This window comes from Phaeodactylum tricornutum, chromosome 25 (genome assembly GCF_000150955.2).
Source record: "Phaeodactylum tricornutum CCAP 1055/1 chromosome 25, whole genome shotgun sequence".
Lineage (NCBI taxonomy): Eukaryota > Bacillariophyta > Bacillariophyceae > Surirellales > Neidiaceae > Phaeodactylum > Phaeodactylum tricornutum.
Genome location: NC_011693.1, coordinates 391,857 through 410,994, shown reverse-complemented (window position 1 = coordinate 410,994; position 19,138 = coordinate 391,857). Strand labels below are relative to the sequence as shown.

Sequence of the window (19,138 nt, the reverse complement as noted above, 5' to 3'; positions counted from 1 at the left end):
AGCCCGGAAAGATACTACGCATGCACCGAGAATTTGTACGTGCCGTACAATCCCCCACTCGCTGCTTCTCGGTGTCGTCGTCAACTGTAGACCTACACAAAGTTGCCCTTTGTGCACCTCGTATTCTCACCTCTTATTATTACCCAACTACCGATTACTCTTACATTAACATGAATCTCAAAGTTGCCACACTCACACTCGTTGCCGGATCTGCCGTTGCATTCACGACCCCTAACCAAGGCCGTCCCGATACTTCCTTGTTCAAGTACCGTCCCACGACGGCGTCCTGGAAGTCTGGCGGTGGCTACGGCGGAAACTCCTGGAGTACTCCTGCTCCCGTCGGAGGAACTGGTTCTTTGGGAACCGGATACAATCCGGGTGCGGCTGCCCCGGCTTCCAACGGATACGGAAGCTCCAACGACGCTTACACGCAACAGTCCAACGCTGCCTACTCGCAACAGGCCGTCGACCCTTACACGCAACAGTCCAACATGTACGCTGCCGCCAACAACAATAACAACAACAACTCGTACGGAGCTTCTTCGTACACGCCCGCCCCCAGCAACCCGCCACCGGCCTACAATTCCATGCCGGGAGCAGTTAGCAGTAGCTCGGGCCCTGCCAAGAACTACGCACCCACCAAGTGGTCTCCGCGTGGTGGATCCTCGGCGGGATTTGGCGGAAATTCTTTCGGAGCCACCAACACTGGAGCCATGGGCACTGGTTACAATCCGGCTGCGGCCGCCCCGATCAGCGACAGCTACAGTGCACCTCAACAAACCCAGTCCAGTTCGAACGCCTACGGAAACTTGGCCGCCGAGTGGGGTAGCATGAACGTCGGAAACCCGAGTGCTGCTTTCTAATTTTATTTTACTTAGATAACAAAACACTGCCAAAGAACTACAAACAACAACTGTCTACTCTTTATGGGTCGCTAACTGTAAGTTGAAAGAAAACTGTAAATGGACTGTTAGCAACGGACTGGAATACCTGGTTAGGTTTGGAAAGAGGTGGAATCGCTAGAGTATGCGGATGTAATCTAGCCAAACCCACAATTGTTACCTAAAGCTTCTTTTGAATAGAATTGCGCAGACTGCCTTGTTTCGTGTCGTAAAGAGGTGCCAGTAGTGCTTTCTATCGTACGGGGTAGCACGCGGTGGAGGCTTCTTGTTCTAGTGGGGCAGGGAGTGGAACGGAACACCGAACGCGCTCTAGCTCGTCGTACAGCCCCACGATGGGGAAGATGTTGACACCTTGCGGTTAGCGATTGACTGTGACTCTGAATACCGTTGGGATTTCACACACTTACGGTTAGCGGTCTAACGTCGTCCTGGATTACGTGAAGGAGGGTCAGGGGTTCTGGTCCGTACGACACGGATGGAAGCACAAACTCCCAGTCAGCACGAGTCGATCGACTAGAGAGGGAAACGGATTTGAACTTGACTATCCGACATTCCACAATGAAACGGACAGAAGATACCGACCAATAGCTTTTGTCGTACTTTCGTCGGTGCTCACTGTCAGCAAGCCTGCCTCTACATACTTTTCGACCCTTCCTCCGGGATTTCAAAAGTGAGACTAACAATCATATTGGCACCGTTCGAGATCCAAAAGCAAAGAGATCGTCGCCTCCTTCTGACTCGCCTTTGCTAACAGCATCGACAGCACCCACAGTCATACAGCATGAGATACTATCAAACTTGTATTGGGACTTCGATCCTCATCTCTCCTTTCTGCTCTTTTGTTAACGGCTTCTCCGTCACAAAAAACACCTACCGAAAGAATGCATTCGGCCTACCTCGTGGTACGGCATACAAAAAACTGGAGGCGGCGCACTTGTTCCAGCCCGCCGGAAACACTCGTCTGTTTAGTGAAGCTGGGATGAGCACTCTGGCTCGAGAATGGGCGACTCTCAATCGAGACACCGATAACGCTTCAGAACCATCCGGTAAGACAAAAATTGACAAACCGCTCGTGGCACCCCAACAACAATCCAACAGGGCTCCAGATACAGCGTTGACCGCATCGCCCATCAACGGCTCTGCCCCTAGCAGTCACAACGAATACAAAAACTTGGCCAAGGAGTGGGCATCGATGAACCGTGAGGACGATAGTCGGTCAGGTCCGGCACCGATGCCGATGCCGGCTCCACGTACTCCTCCGGCTCCTGCTGCTGTGTCACAGGCGTCCAATCCGGTACCTGCTACACCGGCGGCTGGTGCCAATGTGTACGGAAACTTGGCGAAGGAGTGGGCATCGATGAACCGTGAGGACGATAGTCGGTCAGGTCCGGCACCGATGCCGATGCCGGCTCCACGTACTCCTCCGGCTCCTGCTGCTGTGTCACAGGCGTCCAATCCGGTACCTGCTACACCGGCGGCTGGTGCCAATGTGTACGGAAACTTGGCGAAGGAGTGGGCATCGATGAACCGTGAGGACGATAGTCGGTCAGGTCCGGCACCGATGCCGATGCCGGCTCCACGTACTCCTCCGGCTCCTGCTGCTGTGACACAGGCGTCCAATCCGGTACCTGCTACACCGGCGGCTGGTGCCAATGTGTACGGAAACTTGGCGAAGGAGTGGGCATCGATGAACCGTGAAGACGACAGTCGGTCGGGTCCGGCGCCGATGCCGATGCCGGCTCCACATGCTCTTCCGGCTCCTGCTGCTGTTACACAGGCGTCCAATCCGGTACCTGTTTCATCATCGGCTGGTGCCAATGTGTACGGGAACTTGGCAAAGGAGTGGGCTTCGATGAACCGCGAGGACGATAGTGGGTCAGGTCCGGCACCGATGCCGATGCCGGCTCCACGTGCTCCTCCGGCTCCTGCTGCTGTGACACAGGCGTCCAATCCGGTACCTGCTACACCGGCGGCTGGTGCCAATGTGTACGGAAACTTGGCAAAGGAGTGGGCTTCGATGAACCGCGAGGACGATAGTCGGTCAGGTCCGGCACCGATGCCGATGCAGGCTCCACATACTCCTCCGGCTCCTGCTGCTGTGACACAGGCGTCCAATCCGGTACCTGCTACACCGGCGGCTGGTGCCAATGTGTACGGAAACTTGGCTAAGGAGTGGGCTTCGATGAACCGTGAGGACGACAGTCGGTCGGGTCCGGCGCCGATGCCGATGCCGGCTCCACATGCTCTTCCGGCTCCTGCTGCTGTTACACAGGCGTCCAATCCGGTACCTGTTTCATCATCGGCCGGTGCCAATATCTACGGGAACTTGGCGAAGGAGTGGGCTTCCATGAATCGTGAAGATGACAGTCGGTCGGGTCCGGCACCGATGCCGATGCCGGCTCCACGTGCTCCTCCGGCTCCTGCTGCTGTGTCACAGGCGTCGAATCCGGTACCTGCTACACCGGCGGCTGGTGCCAATGTGTACGGAAACTTGGCTAAGGAGTGGGCTTCGATGAATCGTGAGGACGACAGTCGGTCGGGTCCGGCGCCGATGCCGATGCAGGCTCCACATACTCCTCCGGCTCCTGCTGCTGTGACACAGGCGTCCAATCCGGTACCTGCTACACCGGCGGCTGGTGCCAATGTGTACGGAAACTTGGCGAAGGAGTGGGCTTCCATGAATCGTGAAGATGACAGTCGGTCGGGTCCGATACCTTTTACATTGCCCCTTGTCGCTACGAATCCGGCGCCTATATTATCTTTAAGCCCATCTGAAACGGGGACACAGTCGCTTGTCACTTCGTTCGATAGTCTCGCGATAGAACGGGCCGATACAAATCGGAAACTTGATGGCACAGGTTTGCTGGTTCCACATGCACCCCCCGGTGACCCCCATGCAACTGTCAAGGTGACAGAGGGATTAATTGCCGATTTGAACTCTATATCTATTGACTACGGTATTCCAGATTTGGAAGAGATGGAAGTTCAGGTGGATGCAATGATCAACAGCTTGAAACGAAAAGACCAGGAGTACCATGTCACCATCGCACAGTTGAAGGCTCAGTACGAGCGCCAGGAGACAGAGCTACGTGTGAAGTTGGATACACTGGCAACCGATTATCAGGCGTATCGTTCAAGTAAGGAGTCCGAGCTTTTGGACAAAGAGAAACGTGTCGAAGGTATCAAAATGGGATTTCAGAAAGAGCTCGATGATCTATCGGTCAAGCTGCAACAGCAAAAGGAACTAACGGATCAGGAATCGAAACGCGCCCAGGTTTACTCGGCACGCCGCAGCGAGCTCGAAAATGAATTGAGCCGTCTTCAAAGCGAGTCTGCTGCGACTATCCGAGATCTTGAGAATCGGTATAACGCGGAACGCGATTCTCGATCCGACGACCTCGCCGTCGCTAAGCAGAGAGTCGAAGAGCTGCAGCATGAAAGTCAGCAAAGGGTCCAGGAAGCCAACAAACTCGGACAAGAAGAGGTTCGACGCGTAAAGTTTGATTTGCAAGGTCGCCTCGAGAACAAGGAAGCAGAACTTAGCAAGGCTCGGACTGATCTACAAGGCGCCGAGATGGACCGGAAACAGAACGAGGCACGAATCTTGGCTCTGACTGATGTCAATCAAAGCCTCCAAAATGTTACCAAAGCTACTTTCGATCTTCTAAATCGAATCAAGAAGCAAATTTTTGGAATCTGAACGAAAGTATTTTATGTCTCACTATTCCTTGAGTTTCGCAACGCTTTTCTTGGTTCCGATAATGACCGTACCACGCACTATCACGCTTTCTACAATACTAATTGGTGTCGTAGATTTAACAAAAACATCGGCATCAGCATCATATCTTGCTTCAAGTCACCAATAAGGTGCGGTGTCCAGCAGTCGTCTAAAAGGCATCTCGAGTCGGTCGTTCGTCGCCATCGATACCGATCCATCCATCAGGGTACTCGTACGCGTACACCATGGTATCGACCGTTTTCCATTCGTGAACCGCCGTCTTTTTCGGCAGAAAGGAATACCACGAATCCATCATACTCATTCCGTGATACCCACGTAATCGGTTGATGTATCCGGAAAAGGTACTGAACCATGTTCCCGCAAATATCCTTCCTCGACTTGCCACAATGGTATCGATCATTCCCATGTAGTTGGGATCCAAATCCTGTAATCCGGCCAAATCCCAGTAGTCGTCCAAGTAGCGAAGATCGTGATGGATGGCCAAATCGTCGAAGAACGTGTGGTTCCGTTCGTCAGTGGCCACGTACAAAATTTCGCGTTCCTGCCAGAGCTCCTTTGTATTTTCGTACCACTCGACGGCGGGAATTTTGACCTTTTTGTACTGCAGGTCTCCTCGGCGCACGTGAAGAGCTGAGTAGGCTCCGGCGCCGTTCGGGTCGACGGCGAATCCGCGGGTGACCGCCTCGGCTTGGACGGCCTTGACGATTTTCCCCGCCGCGCAGTAGATTGAGTCGTGGTAGTGCAGGAAATCGCGGACGAAACGCTTGACCTGATTCTCCAGGGCGGGGTCGGTAAAGTGGATCATGGAATAAAAGTGCGACAGAAGACGGTAGCCCTTTTCGTCGGCGTGGAAATGCAGCAATAGGGGTTCGTTCCGTTCGGCCGTCCAGTAGATCACGTCGCGTTTGGGGCCGCATACTTCGTGCACGTATTCTTGTACTTCGGGATCGAGCTGGGCGTTGCCAGTTTCGTCCGCGTACTTGTCCTGGTCAAAGACGAGGCACGAATGCAGCGCAGAAAGGCCGGGATTGTGTCCCACGTCATTGAGGAAGTCGACGATCGGACCACAGGACGACGACGATAGTTTGCGCTTGTCGCAGTGATCGGCAGCGGCGAGGATGGCCGTTTTCTGTTCGGGCGGGATGGTAACCACGTTGCGTGCCAAAAATTCCTCCATGGATATGACGTTGACTCGTTTCTGAAATTCGGCACTGTTCAGCGGAAAGAAATCTCCAAAGCCCCGGTGCTTACTCCCCTGGCCGTGGTGGAGCAGGTAGAGTGGTTCCTTGGGAGGCAGCACCAGTGTCCGTCCCGTAACGGCTGCAATAATGAAAATAATCTCCATACTCATGCGAATGTTGTTCCATCCGCCATGATCGGGACTAAATGTAATGTAGCGCGTCTGATCGGTGGGCACGGCGAACGGCGACGAGGAGAGTAGATTGGTGGCGTCCCGCGTCCCTTGGGGATCGTTCCAATAGGCGAGACTGTCAACGTTGACGTCGCATTCAATGTGTGCCCGTTGTGCACCGACGAGTGCCGGTGTTTGCTCAAGTGTCCGTCCAGCCACTCCACGGGCTACGGGCTGCGTTGTGGTCCAGTCACTGGGATCCTGATGGAGTTCATCAATATGAGTCGGAATGGCCTTGGGTAGTCCCGAGGACAAATCTATGTGCGGATCGCGTTGTTCTGGCTCGGGGATAGCATCGACAGTCAATGGAGGGATCTTGGGTGTTGGGTGCCGGACAATCTTATCGACTTGTTGCGCCAGTATGTGTTCCGTCTTGCCAATGAGATTGTGCACCGATACGGGAACGCGTAGGGGCCTCGTGTCGTGAGTTCTACTGCTACTACCACCACCACCACCACTTGCTGTGGTTGTTGTGGGAGGCGCAGCACCAGTACTGGCGAACGAATGGATCGGTAAAGTCCCACTGTGTCGATCCAGCACCAGAATGGGTAGAAGCGAAAAACTAGTGAAACAAAAGAGTGCCGCTAACAGCACACACAAACGTCCGGAGACGGAGGAAGACGACGACGATTTCCATGCCGATCGCGTCGACGTCGTGTGAGTTTTCGGTAGCACCGCCGGACGTTTCCGACTTCGCGCGGGTATCGTCATGATCCGAGGGTCCCTGCACTGGCTTTTGTGACACACTGACTGTACCTATCGAGTAGCGGTGAGGCTGTTGGTCCAATAGCGTGTTTCGCAGTGCTTAGGTACCTGCCTGTACGAGTACGTGTATATGTACCTGGACCTGTATGGGTACCCGTGTTCGTGCTTGAACCTAGCTAGGTATGTATACCTTGTGACTGTTTGTTGATCGGGACACACACAACCAAAAGTGTCACGGCAGAATAGGCATTGCCGTTGCTCGTCCCATGGTCCTCCTCGCAAGCAAAAGGTGTTGGCAATCATAGGGTAGGGGTAAAGGAGACATGCCGAGTTGTGACCACGACCCCTTGGAACGGAATGGTGAATTTCTGCGCCATCACATATAGTAAGTTCGATTTCGACGTGACTATAAGCAAGATTCCATTGCAAATCAAAAAAGGAATCCGGAATAGTACATCGAACCAGTTAATGTAAGTTAGTCCATCGTGATTCGTGTTAGCAGATTGGGACCACGTGGAAGTTGGCTGCAGTCGCGACTCTGTCCCTTTCTCCGGGTTTACCTTTTCCTAACTTTGAGAAACGTTAACTGGTATTGGATGGTGTGGGTGGTAGCAGTCACTGCCAGGCAGGCACGTTTATGACCTAGTTACTAACAACTGGAAGTGATTTTGTCCCCACTGCGCATTGCGTTTTGGTGTGTCGTCGTCGTCTTTCCCGTCGTTCGCCCATCACTCTCCACATATAATTTACTGTCAATCACGACAACAACGACGCTTGGGAAAAGCTTGTAAACAGTCAAGTTGAGTACTACGGTTGACTCTATCTATTACCAGTAGTGTTATTGTTACCGGTGTTCATTGGAATTACTGCTTTTTGATTTCCTCATGAGACTGCACAGTCACCGTGCCGTCGTGGCGGCGGCATCCTTCTGCCTGTGGACTTGCTTGGCCTCGTTCTCGGGAACGGTGGAAGGTCGTGCCATTCTCGGTGTCGACTTGGGCTCACTCTACATGAAAGTGGCACTCGTACAGTCGGGGAGTCCGTTGGAAATCGTTACCAATTTACACGCCAAGCGCAAGACGGAACAAATGATTCTATTTGATCAACAACAACGCTTTTACGGGGCCGACGCATCCGCACTCTTGGCTCGCAAGTCCACCAAAACACCCTCCGCAATGTCCGTACTGCTCGGACGAGACGAGCAACATCCCACCGTGCGAGTAAGTCATGTATAAATGAAAATTCCGGCGGTGCAGTGCTGTACAAACAGTACAATACAGTACGGTACGGTCCAAAGTACCGGACACTGTTTTACATGGCAGCCTACTATCTTCAAAATCCTCGATTTCCATCCTCACGGTTTGCTTTCTCGTTGACTTTGTTTTCTCGTTTTCTTGCGTTGCGTTGCCCTGAAATTCTTCATCCCCTACAGGTCCTTGCGGAACGTCACTACCCCGTCCGTCCCGTCTACAACGAAACCCGTGCGGGAGTGACCCTCACCGTGGACGGTGTGGAGTTCACACCGGAAGAGCTCGTCGCCATGGTACTCAGTCACGCCGTCGATATATCCGTCGCTTACGCCACAGAACAAGGATCCACCATTGCCCCACCCAAGGATGTCATGCTGACCGTTCCCTCCTACGCCACACAACCGGAACGGCAGGCTTTGTTGGATGCGGCGGGACTCGCCGAACTCAACGTACTCGGACTCATTGACGAGAATACCGCTTCTGCCCTCCACTACGCCATGGACAAGTCCTTTGAAACACCGCAGCTTATCATCTTCTACAACATGGGCGCATCCGCACTCCAGGTTTCACTCATTCGTTTCTTCAACTACGAACAACCGCAAAAGTTCGGTAAGCCCAAAACGGTACCCGCTCTGGAAGTGCTCGGGAAATCTTGGGACGCCACCTTGGGTGGACAGGCCTTTGATCAAATCGTAGTGGAATACCTAGCGGACGAATTTAACAAGGCCTGGCACGCCTCCACCGGAAAGACCGAGCAGGACGTCCGGAGCTTCCCCCGTGCCATGATTAAGTTGCGTCTCCAGGCCAACAAGGTCAAGCACGTCCTGTCCGCCAATTCCGAAATCCCCGTCTACATGGAAGCCGTTCACGACGACGTTGCCCTCTCGACCACCATGACCCGGGAACAACTCGAATTACTCGCCTCCTCGCTCTGGGCACGAGCCATTCAACCCGTCACGGACGTCCTCCAGCAAGCCAATGTGACGTTGGAGGAGTTGACCATATTGGAATTGCTCGGTGGAGGTATGCGGGTACCGCGGATACAGACGGAACTGATCGAAAACGGACTCGGCGGCAACGCCGCCCTGTTGGGCAAACACATCAATTCCGACGAATCCATGGCCTTGGGTGCCGCCTTTGCCGGAGCCAACATTTCCACCGCCTTTCGAGTCCGTCAGGTTGGCATGACTGATCTTAACCCGTTTGCCTTGTCCGTAACTTTGACCAATCTCCCGGACGGCGACGACACCGCATCGGAGGCTTCCAATGACGAATGGAGTAAGAAAGCGACCATTTTTAAAGCGTTTGGCAAAGTGGGTGTTAAGAAAACTATCGCCTTTACGCACGATACCGATGTTCACTGCGCCTTGGACTACGATACAGATGGCGAAGCGAGCGTGTTGCCGGCAGGATCACAGACGGCTCTAGAACGGTACAGGATATCGGGCGTAGCCGCCTTTGCGAAGGAAATGGCCGACAAGGGTCTGGGTAAACCCAAACTTTCCTTGCAGTTTGAATTGAGTGCTTCCGGTATCACTGCCCTCGTGAAAGCCGAAGCTGCAGTGGAAGAAACCTACACTGTCGAAGAGGAAGTCGAAGTCGAAGACGATGGCGTCACCAACACGACCGAGGACGAGAGCGAAGAAGAAAAGAAGAACGATACCGAAGCTGATGGCGAAAACAAAACGGACGATTCGCATGAGGTGAAAAAGGAGAAGAAAACAATAAAGGTGCAAAAGGTACGTTTTGGACAACGGGTTGACTATGTTTAGTACAGCCGATTTCGTTGCCTCTCTGATGATCTACTAACCCCACAGACGTTGTTTGGCTTACGCCAACGCCGACCTGCTTTTGTCGTAAAGGAAAAGAAACGCCTGCACAAGAAGGAGCTCACGGTGGATACGTATCATGTTGGTCGCGTAACTCCATATTCCGCGGAGCTGCTGGCAGCATCGAAGGCGAAGCTCCTCGAGATGGCTCGAAACGACAAAGAACGCATGATGTTGGAAGAAGCGAAAAACCGCGTCGAATCGTACATTTACTACATCAAGAATAAACTCACCGACGATGAAGAGGAAATCGGCACGGTGTCAACCAAGGAGCAACGAGAAGAGTGCCAAAAAGCGGCCGAAGCGGCTGAAGAATGGTTGTACGACGACGGCTACTCAGCGGACCTGGCTACAATGGAGGACAAGTATGCCGAATTGTCGGCACCCTTCGAAAAAATCATGCTCCGTGTGAAAGAGACTGCCGCTCGTCCGGAAGCCGTAAAGGTACTGGAGAAGAAATTGGAGGAGGTTGAAGCTCTCATCAAGAAGTGGGAGACTTCCATGCCGCAGGTAACAGAGGAGGAGCGAACGAAAGTCTTGGATCAGGTGGAGGAGGTTCGCAAGTGGATTACCAAGGTCGAAGGCATGCAAGCCAAGAAGAAGCCTCATGACGAACCAGCTTTTGTGAGTGCGGACGTACCGTTGCAAGCAAAGGACTTGGAACTCATGGTAGTTCGACTAAGCAAGAAACCCAAGCCCAAGCCACCCAAAAAAAAGAAAGATGACAAGAAGCCTGGTAACTCGACAGACGCTATGGAGGACACTGAGGATCCGGCCGCGGTGAACAAAACCGAAGCCAATTCGAGCGAAAGCGCTGAAAACAAGAGCGAAGCCGAAGGGGCGCAGAGCAACGAAACACTTCCGGAACCCACGAGTGGCGACGCGGGCATGGATGAAGAGCTGTAGATAGGAAGGTCTTTTAGTTACTTTCAGTCAATTACTGAATCCATAGGGATAGGATGTTATCGTACGTGCTTCTACTTTCTCACCATGCAATAGGTAAGTATCACAACTGGACCAAAACATCTGGTTTTTCGAGCCAATAGATGTGATTTCCTGATCTCTAGATTAGGCACGTGTCGTTTCCGATTCAGTCGTAGTATCTATAGTCGAAGGGCTCTCTCGTCCCATGGTCTTAGGCGAGATTGCCACCGAAACTGGATGGGAAGGCGGCGCAGTTGGGGACGGCCGGGAAGGAGGCGTTCCGTAGCCGTAGTTGTAAAAGTTTGCCTGTGGTGACATCAGAAACTGTGTTGCCGGAGACATAGGACCATAAGGACTGTCGTATTGCGGGCCGTAGCCGTGGTAGTATTGATTACGCAGAAGAAGCGGCTGCGCATTGGCGACGTATGATTCTTTCGACTCGTCGTCATTCAATGCTGCCTTTGCTTTCCGTTGCGGCGTCGACGGAATGGCGGCCGGAGTTGCTAATCCCATTGAAATAGTAGCTTGGTCCAAATGGGACCAGTACGGGGAAACTGGCATCATATTGTTGGGATCGTACTTGGCAGGAGATTGATAGATCGGTGCGGGCATGGGCGGCGCAGCGCAAGGCACATGGGGGCAATCAGAGTCTGGCTGTTGGGAAACGGCAGGAGAAGGAGGGGCATGGGTTGACTGCGAATCATACGGTTGCATTGGGTATGCGTTTGGGTCCATCCATCCACCATACATCTGGTTGTTGTAGCCAGAAGCGTACAAAGTCTCGGTACTGCAGGGCTGATGATAATGTGGCTGCATCCCTGGATGCGGATGGTAAATCGCATACTCGGGTCCGTAGTGAGGATAGCTATCAACTGAAAGGCCAGAATGCACGGAAGAATTATCCAGGGTTTGCTGAGGTTGTTCCCAGGCAGAATGCCAATGATGAGAAGCATGATGAGGTGTATAGACGGGTGGCTGGTATCGAGTTCGCCGTAATCCGGTGACTTGCTTCGGGACGGAAGGGGATGATTGTGAAGCGGGACGAGGCGGATGGCCAGGTGTGCCTGACTTCTTTTTACTTTGTGGCACATGGACATCTTCACACATCTCCGAACGTGCCTTCGCCATAGCTTGCAAAAACTGCTCGTTAATCTGCGATCGCAATAAAGTGCTGTCAACATCGGAAGGTTCGTGTGGGGCTCGCAGTTTGAGAAGTGAAACCTGCTCACGTAATTTCTTCTCACTAGAACGTGAAGTATCCATCCACCCTTTAAAGTGTGGTAGGCATTTCATCCATTCATCAGAATCAAAAAGAGACACCGTCGCCAAGTGATCCGAGACCGCACACACTTCTTCTCGCAAAAAGACCGCGACTGGAGAAATCGACTGTTTGACATCCACGCCATTTCGTTTTAGCTTTTTGATGCACTTGGCGAGAAACTTATGATAATGAATCAAAGGCCAGAGATATCTATGGTTCAACGTGTCGGCTAGTGAGTGAACAAGAGATTGTAACGATGACGGCGGACAAGATATCCTCTTTCATAACTTACCGCCATCGCTTATTGTGAGAAACCGGCTCAATCCATGGATTCTTCCCCGACTTGGCTTCCCACCAAGACCTTGATGGTTTCCAAAGCTGTGTGCGCGAATTTTTGGATAAAGACGAGACAGAATTTTCGTATTCCTTTTCGCCAATAGCTTGCAAAAATGTCGCCGGGCATGCGGCATCCTCCAGGCGAGGCTCCGTCGCATCGCTGACCGCCACCGTTCGCAGCAACCAGGCTTCCTCATCAATCATTGCAGAGTCTTCAGTGTAAGAATCAAAAACAGCTGTTTCGGTTGTAGCTGCTTCACTCGTAGTTACGCCATCCAAAGCCGCCAACACCAGAGGGTGGCTGTCTTCACCATCGTTCGAGTGGCATGCTGTAAGGGTGTCGTTCGACATCATGGCTGTGGCTTCCTTGTTAATGTCATGGACAATTCCGTAAAAGGAAACGCGGTTCACCAAAGCCTTAGACAGTTCTAGCTTGAGCTCAGGATGCAAGTCAAAGGCCAGAATACTACTGTCAGCGTGTGTCTCCTCGATCATTACTTGTTCCGGAGAAAAAACAGTCGCACCGATAACACCGGTGGGAGAAATCAAGACGTCTCCAGTTTTACCCGAAGTGACACAGCAAGGAGATAGTAAAGCGGCGCTGCTGTCCGTGGCTTTCTCGAGCTCTTCTTCAATGCACAAGGCATCGAACGCCTGGGTGAGGTTCCTCCGCGGAATCACCTTTTCCTTTTCCGGACTGCTGCTCGAGTTATTCTTGTTGCTACTGTCATCACTGGTAGCTTCCGCTAGACATGCCATCGTGCCGGTGCGCACTGGACAACAGAAAAAAATATGAAGCTCCTTGCTGGGACCGAGGCGTGAGGGGAGTAGGATACACATGGACCGAAAAAGATGCAGCGAATAGAATAGACAGATCGTGTGAGACACGCGGGCATCGGCGGACGAAGCGAGTTTTCAAGAGAACCTCTAGGGAGACACGTTGCACGCAATATCAGCGTGACTGATGACGAAAGCAATCCATTCTTACATGTAGGTGTGAAAGGTTACGTTACCACGATTGCAGGAATCTATAAAGTTGCTCCTTTTCCATACACCATGGTGGTGAGTGAATTGGTTCAGAGGCAAAAGGGAGGTCACGACAGGTGAGACGAGACCGTGTGTTGTCGTTGGGAAAACGCTCTTCTCTATTAGTCGTGTTCGGGACGGTTTTCCTCCCTTAAGTAATCGATCCGATCTCGATATATACAAGGATGTTTATATATTTCAATCTCAAAAATTACCATTCACCTTCTCACACGGGATCACGACCTCAGGAGTGATTTCATGAGCGCGAGATGGAACCTACTGGTCCTGGATTGCTCTTCCTACACTACACAAGCGACTTACTTTTTCTTTTTCACAAAACAAGGAGCCGACCTAAAAGTAATCAGAGTGTAGATATCCCTTGACGGTACGGATTTTCGGCTGCGGCACTCACTGTGGTAGGTTTTTCAGGAGTTGCGTTCCACTCTGGAAAAGGTGGGATCAGATGTTTTTCAGTTTGATTTTACATTCATACATACCGCACATCCGTTGAATCCCCCTGTTTTGATCATGGCTTCAACACATGTTTCGTTAAGTAGCACAAATTTCAATCGCACGCCAGCCTAGCTTTGTCAATAAAACGGAATGCTGATTTCGGCCACCATTCCCTCCTTGTGACATCAAGCGTGGGAACCACTCCCATGTCGCTGCGCGATTCGATCGAATCCCACCGTGGCGCGCCGCGGGAAGGGTACCGGAACGGAAATCCTTTAGCCTCCAAAACGGCTGCGGTTATAAAAAAAAATTCACGAGATGTCGCTCCCAGGCATTCAAAGCGAACACGTGCCCAAAAAAGCGGATGGCTTGGAATATCTTTTCCGATTCGTCGGGAAGTTGGCGTTAGCTCTGCAAGAAACAATAAGTGGAGAGTTTCTGACTGACATAAATGAATGCCACAAATTGTTTCCAGTCAATATCTAGAAACACGTCGCGACTTCGGTTTTTCCGAGTCAAAAATGGTTTCACAGTCAAACACTTATATAGACATTACATCATCCACAGTCAGACAACGTATAAAGTAAATATGTCCATTCTTACTTCGCGATCCACCTGAACTGCCGCAGTTCAAAAACGGTATTTGCAGTTAGGCAGCGGCCGGATGGATACTATCGACTGCGAGGGCGGCTCGGGAAACTCCCAAAACGCTCGGATCCCAGCAGATCAAAGCGTACAAAAAATTCAAATTTTCCGTAGCCCGTTCCGGTGACAATACAGACACAGAATCGTGGAACAACAATGGATTAGTGGCAAGCAGTTGTACTGGATACAGCCCGGTCACTGGGTCAACGACGTTCAGCGCATCCGGGTTGGCGTTCAACAGAAATCGAATGTCTAACAATGTGTTGTCATTGCTAGGTTGCGGCTGTTGTGTGGGTCCGAGTGCAGCGTCATGCAAGGGCCAGCGACCGTACCGATCGGGAATGGCGACACTAGCGGGCGCCTGAGCGACGATTAGTTCCAGCACGGAGGCGTGACGGATGGCTACCGACTTCGGAAGAAACCGAGTGTTGACAGCCACCGTAGAAGCGGCCCAGTGAAGCGGTGTACGTCCCTGTTGGTCCCGCGACTGAAACAAAGACAACGGAAATTTCGAGGGCAAAGCATCCGGTCCGGTTGCACTTTTTGACAAACCACTCAGTTTGTACAGATAGAAACGTAACAACAGAGGTGGTAACGATGGAACACCACAGAGGTCGTGCATCGTCAGAGTAGAGCGTCCAAAGTAAGTCGTCAAGAGTAGATGAGAAAAATCCCAATACTGTTGGGGCGTCACAATCGTCATGCAAGATAGTGGTGTCCGGGAGGACGAAGACCATGACGTGCTCTTGCAGTTGCCGTGTTCCGATTCCAGGAGCAGTTCTTCCGGTACCTCGCCGTCGATCTCCCAGCGCTGAGCCCAACGAAATCGCATAACGTTCTTCCACAGACAAGACAAGGGCGTATCTCCGTGAATATCCGGCTGCATCAACATTCTTTGCGGTGTGTAGCGTAGTAAGGTTGCCAAAGCCTGTGGTTGGATGGTCAAATTCTGTCCCAGCATGATATGCAGTGGTGTTGATTCGCAAGTCGACATGGACATCTGGGCAAGTTTGGGACAGGCTTGCAGGAGCAGCTCCAACACCCGGTCAAGTTTCCAGGCATTCCGATAGATGGCCAAGTGCAAGGCCGTGACACCCCGACTAACTGTCGCATCCAACATTGAAGAAGAATGTATCTCTCTTGTGATTCGCTTCGTTGGCAGCTGCTCCAAAACCTTCTCAATCTCCTCTACGGGAACATGCGCGGCAAGCAGACAATGCAAGGAGGTTTCATTCGTTGCACCGAGGTTTTCGGAAGGGTTCGTACTGCCGACACGGCTGGGGGTGATCGGTGGGGGGAACAACGACGACACGCAAGGCGATTGACATCGTGTTTCCAAGCGGTTGGAACCATCAACCGCGCTCCGTTGCGTTAACAACAACGACCGAAGGACCTGCGAAAGCTCGACCCCAGCAACGTCCATGGCGCGCTGCGTCTCGTTTCAACTTGCAGCAATGCCCACTATTCCGGAAAACCGGGCGAATCCTTCGTGACACGGTGTATCGTACCCGGCGAACCCGTGCTCTCGGGATGGCCTACACTCGTATGGTGCACTAGACGGCGGATTTTTATTTTGGTTTTTATGGCCTGCGTTTCCTTTTTACGCCGGTGCCGGTCGATCACTGTCACTTGTCAACCGTGAGAATTGTCGCTCGTGTCAAGAACAACGTCCATCGTTCGGGCCTTTCCAGTTAGACGTCGACAACGAGAAAGCGGTTCGCGGTGCGTGTCAACGATCGACCACACGCCATCACAATCCTTCACACGTCACGACAGCAAAGTTTTACGATTGGTACAGAAATATCCGTGTGACAGAATTTCTCAAGACCTAAATTGGAGTGCCGCACGGTTCTCACAGTCAAGCCTCTCTCGTTTCCGTCTCGACCTCGTTGGCTCGCTCCCCTTCGGCGTGCGCCGAGTGCATCGGCGCCATCCTCGCAACACCGTTCCATTCCTAACGCGCGCGATGTTACCCAAGGGGTTAGGGTGTAGCTCTAGCACATTGTTCGGCTGCGTCTAAGTAACTTGTTTCAGGCGTTGAACTAATTAGGGACATCATATTTCGAAACAAGTGCCATTATGAATTTCCGTGACCTTTCCTGTTCTGGTTCCCCACCGGCTATTATGCCACTACAAGGTTGAACGGAATGTCGCCGCGATTGGATTGAGATTAGTTGGACTTTCTCACCAGACACGAGGTCTTTTGGCTGGTTTGGCGTTCGGAATACCCACCAAGCGCCCCCCACGCGATTTTCATGGGGAAGGGACTGGCACATCCGTCGTACTTTGTGACCGTCCGACGGCGGTGCGAAAGTTTGGAATCAAGTCGAACGTCCCCCCCCCGCACACACCATCCCCTACAGATAGGAACCGTCCAGCATTACTTGTAGCTTGAAGCGAAGAGAGCGTTCGTGGATCACGCTACTGTAAGCGTGACCAAAGGTAGCAGAATACGATCAAATACGCACACACACGCTTACGCACAAGCTGTGTACCCAAACACAAAGGAGACAGCTCCCCCGGTAAAACCCTTGCACCACCATCGTGGCTGCTGACGTCGACCAGCAACAGCATGGGTTTGCGGACTCTTCCGGTCCTTTCGTCGTCGCGACTCGTCAGCATGCTCATGCTTTTGAACGTTGTCACAATATTACATTATTTCCAGGCACAAACGCACCTTTACGATGCGGAGGCCTCCCGGTACTTTACCGAGTCCTCCGGGACGCTGCAAACCCACAGTGCTCCTTCGGACGGCATCACCAACGCCAGACTGACAGTAAGACCACGGCACGGACGTTTCCGGGATGATACCACCGCGACTGCTCCTCTGTATGGTAGTACTGTTTCCAGGGACTCTTCGGGCAACGCTTCTTCTTCTTCATCGTTGTCCGCGACCTGGACATTCTGGCTCTGTGAAGAATGCCTACAGGTTGTAAATTACGCCCCGCGCGTCAAACTCACCAAGCCCGTCCAGACACGCTCGGATGAACGGAAATTCCTGAGTTACTTTTACCTGAAAGAAGCGGGCAAGCATCCCTTCCAAGGTGCCCTGGATGCCCAAGGCCGGTCTGGTTTCCACTACGACGTCACCAGTTTACGACGGAGCCCGCCCTCCTTCGTAGACAGCTTTCCCAATCTCACGGCCGAGTGTCTCCGGCGCGATGACGAATACTACGCACTCCAAAGACTTCGGATTCATTCGCCGTCACCAGAACAATCAACTACCGCCACTCGACGACTATCGCAATCGTCTACTCCGGCGAGAATACTCTGTGTCGTCTACAGCAGCGAGCCCTTTCACCACAAGCTGCAGGCCGCTCGACAGACCTGGGCTCCCAAGTGTGACGGCTTCTTCGCTGCGTCCAACGTAACCGATCCCACCTTTGATGCGGTCAACATTGTCCACAATGGTCCGGAACAGTACAACAATATGTGGCAGAAGGTACGCTCCATTTGGGCTACGCTGTACGAGTTGTACTATGAGGATTTTGACTGGTTCCATCTTGGCGGTGACGATATGTGGCTTCTAGTCGAGAATTTGCGTATGTATTTGGAAAGTGACGAGATTCAAGCCGCTGCCAACGGAGGCTTTTCCGACACGTTACCACTAGGGGTGCAATCGGGCAACAATAACAGTACTCGGATACAACCAGACCAGGTGCCCTTGTATCTGGGGAGCCGTCTTGCCTTTCGGAAGAATATACGAACCTTGTACAACACGGGCGGACCGGGATACACTCTCAACAAGGCGGCGTTGAAGCTCCTCGTGACGGAAGGATTGCCCGTCATGCACAGTCAGCTACGAACCTCTGCCGAGGATTTGCGAGTAGCCGAGGTTTTCCGACGATTCCGCGTCTTGCCGTACCCGACACACGATCGCGACGGAGGTGAGCGGTATCACCACTTTACTCCGGGTTTGCATCAGCTATCGGCCATGCCCGAACAATATAAATGGTTCGACAAGTGGGCTTCACCAATGGGATGGAAAGGAGGGTGGAATCATTCTTCTGTGTACAGCGTCGCGTTCCATGGTATAAATTCGAATGAAATGCGAAGGTTTTATGCACTCGTGTACAAATCCTGTGATAGACACAGCGCTGCTGGTGATCATGAGGACCGTCAACTGGATGAGGACAAGACACGGTTTGACTTGCCTTTCTTAGAAGAAGGTAACAACACTGGGTGGGCTACTGGTTCAAACTTTGCAAATGTTGAGGCAGGGAGCGTCTCCGAGGCAATGTCGGCTATTCATCGAGCGGCCCGCCAACAACTGGAACAAATTTCATCGGAAATAGGGAGATTGGACTGGTCAGTGACTGTCAAAAGATGAATATTGATGCGCGAATGACATGGTTTACTTTAGCTCCGTTTGCTTTGCATTGAGGCTCACGTGTTCATTCATCTCCTTTTGTTGGATGGTGATCCGATGCTCGGCGACAAAGTCATAAGAAGACGAGGAGTGGGTCGTTCACTTCAAGTGCAGTTGTTGTTCCCTTTTCCTTTTGAAAAGCTGACTGCAAATGAACTCTTCGGGAAAGCAGGTCCATAGCAGATAGACACAATTTGCAAGTATGTGACGGTTAGACAGATGAGAGGATTAGGAAATTCGCTACTTTACAATAAAAGGGTAACCGAAAAATACTAAAGTAATAGTAAA

The 19,138-nt window shown here is 52.1% G+C and overlaps 6 protein-coding genes across 6 annotated transcripts; 4 read left to right on the top strand and 2 right to left on the bottom strand.

Moving 5' to 3' along the window:
* Positions 1–20: 20 nt before the first annotated feature.
* Positions 21–863, top strand: PHATRDRAFT_40791 (predicted protein; the record flags this gene model as incomplete). Its single annotated transcript, XM_002184763.1, has 1 exon — positions 21–863. One exon carries the CDS (start codon positions 21–23, stop codon positions 861–863), a length of 843 nt encoding a protein of 280 aa, XP_002184799.1.
* Positions 864–2,054: 1,191 nt separating this feature from the next.
* PHATRDRAFT_49952 (predicted protein) lies at positions 2,055–3,707 on the bottom strand (the record flags this gene model as incomplete). Its single annotated transcript, XM_002184664.1, has 2 exons — positions 3,287–3,707; positions 2,055–3,190 (listed from the first exon to the last, which is right to left on the bottom strand). The coding sequence occupies exons 1-2, from the start codon at positions 3,579–3,581 to the stop codon at positions 2,055–2,057; spliced, it is 1,431 nt and encodes a 476-aa protein (XP_002184700.1). The 5' UTR covers positions 3,582–3,707.
* A 382-nt stretch (positions 3,708–4,089) lies between these two features.
* PHATRDRAFT_49951 (predicted protein) lies at positions 4,090–6,236 on the top strand (the record flags this gene model as incomplete). The annotated part of the gene is made up of 1 exon (XM_002184762.1): positions 4,090–6,236. The coding sequence occupies one exon, from the start codon at positions 4,090–4,092 to the stop codon at positions 4,600–4,602; it is 513 nt and encodes a 170-aa protein (XP_002184798.1). The 3' UTR covers positions 4,603–6,236.
* A 1,211-nt stretch (positions 6,237–7,447) lies between these two features.
* Positions 7,448–10,810, top strand: HSP70G (protein heat shock protein). Its single transcript, XM_002184761.1, has 3 exons — positions 7,448–7,977; positions 8,190–9,746; positions 9,825–10,810. Exons 1-3 carry the CDS (start codon positions 7,642–7,644, stop codon positions 10,740–10,742), a joined length of 2,811 nt encoding a protein of 936 aa, XP_002184797.1. The 5' UTR covers positions 7,448–7,641; the 3' UTR covers positions 10,743–10,810.
* A 1,499-nt stretch (positions 10,811–12,309) lies between these two features.
* PHATRDRAFT_40786 (predicted protein) lies at positions 12,310–13,116 on the bottom strand (the record flags this gene model as incomplete). Its single annotated transcript, XM_002184663.1, has 1 exon — positions 12,310–13,116. The coding sequence occupies one exon, from the start codon at positions 13,114–13,116 to the stop codon at positions 12,310–12,312; it is 807 nt and encodes a 268-aa protein (XP_002184699.1).
* A 3,937-nt stretch (positions 13,117–17,053) lies between these two features.
* On the top strand, positions 17,054–18,518 carry PHATRDRAFT_40785 (predicted protein; the record flags this gene model as incomplete). Its single annotated transcript, XM_002184760.1, has 3 exons — positions 17,054–17,257; positions 17,411–18,368; positions 18,499–18,518. 3 exons carry the CDS (start codon positions 17,054–17,056, stop codon positions 18,516–18,518), a joined length of 1,182 nt encoding a protein of 393 aa, XP_002184796.1.
* Between the last annotated feature and the right edge of the window lie 620 nt (positions 18,519–19,138).

Coding starts and splice junctions, on each gene's coding strand:
- HSP70G (XM_002184761.1), top strand. CDS start 7,642: ATGAGACTGCACAGTCACCGTGCCGTCGTGGCGGCGGCATCCTTCTGC. Junction 7,978..8,189: donor AGCAACATCCCACCGTGCGA/GTAAGTCATGTA, acceptor CATCCCCTACAG/GTCCTTGCGGAACGTCACTA. Junction 9,747..9,824: donor AAACAATAAAGGTGCAAAAG/GTACGTTTTGGA, acceptor CTAACCCCACAG/ACGTTGTTTGGCTTACGCCA.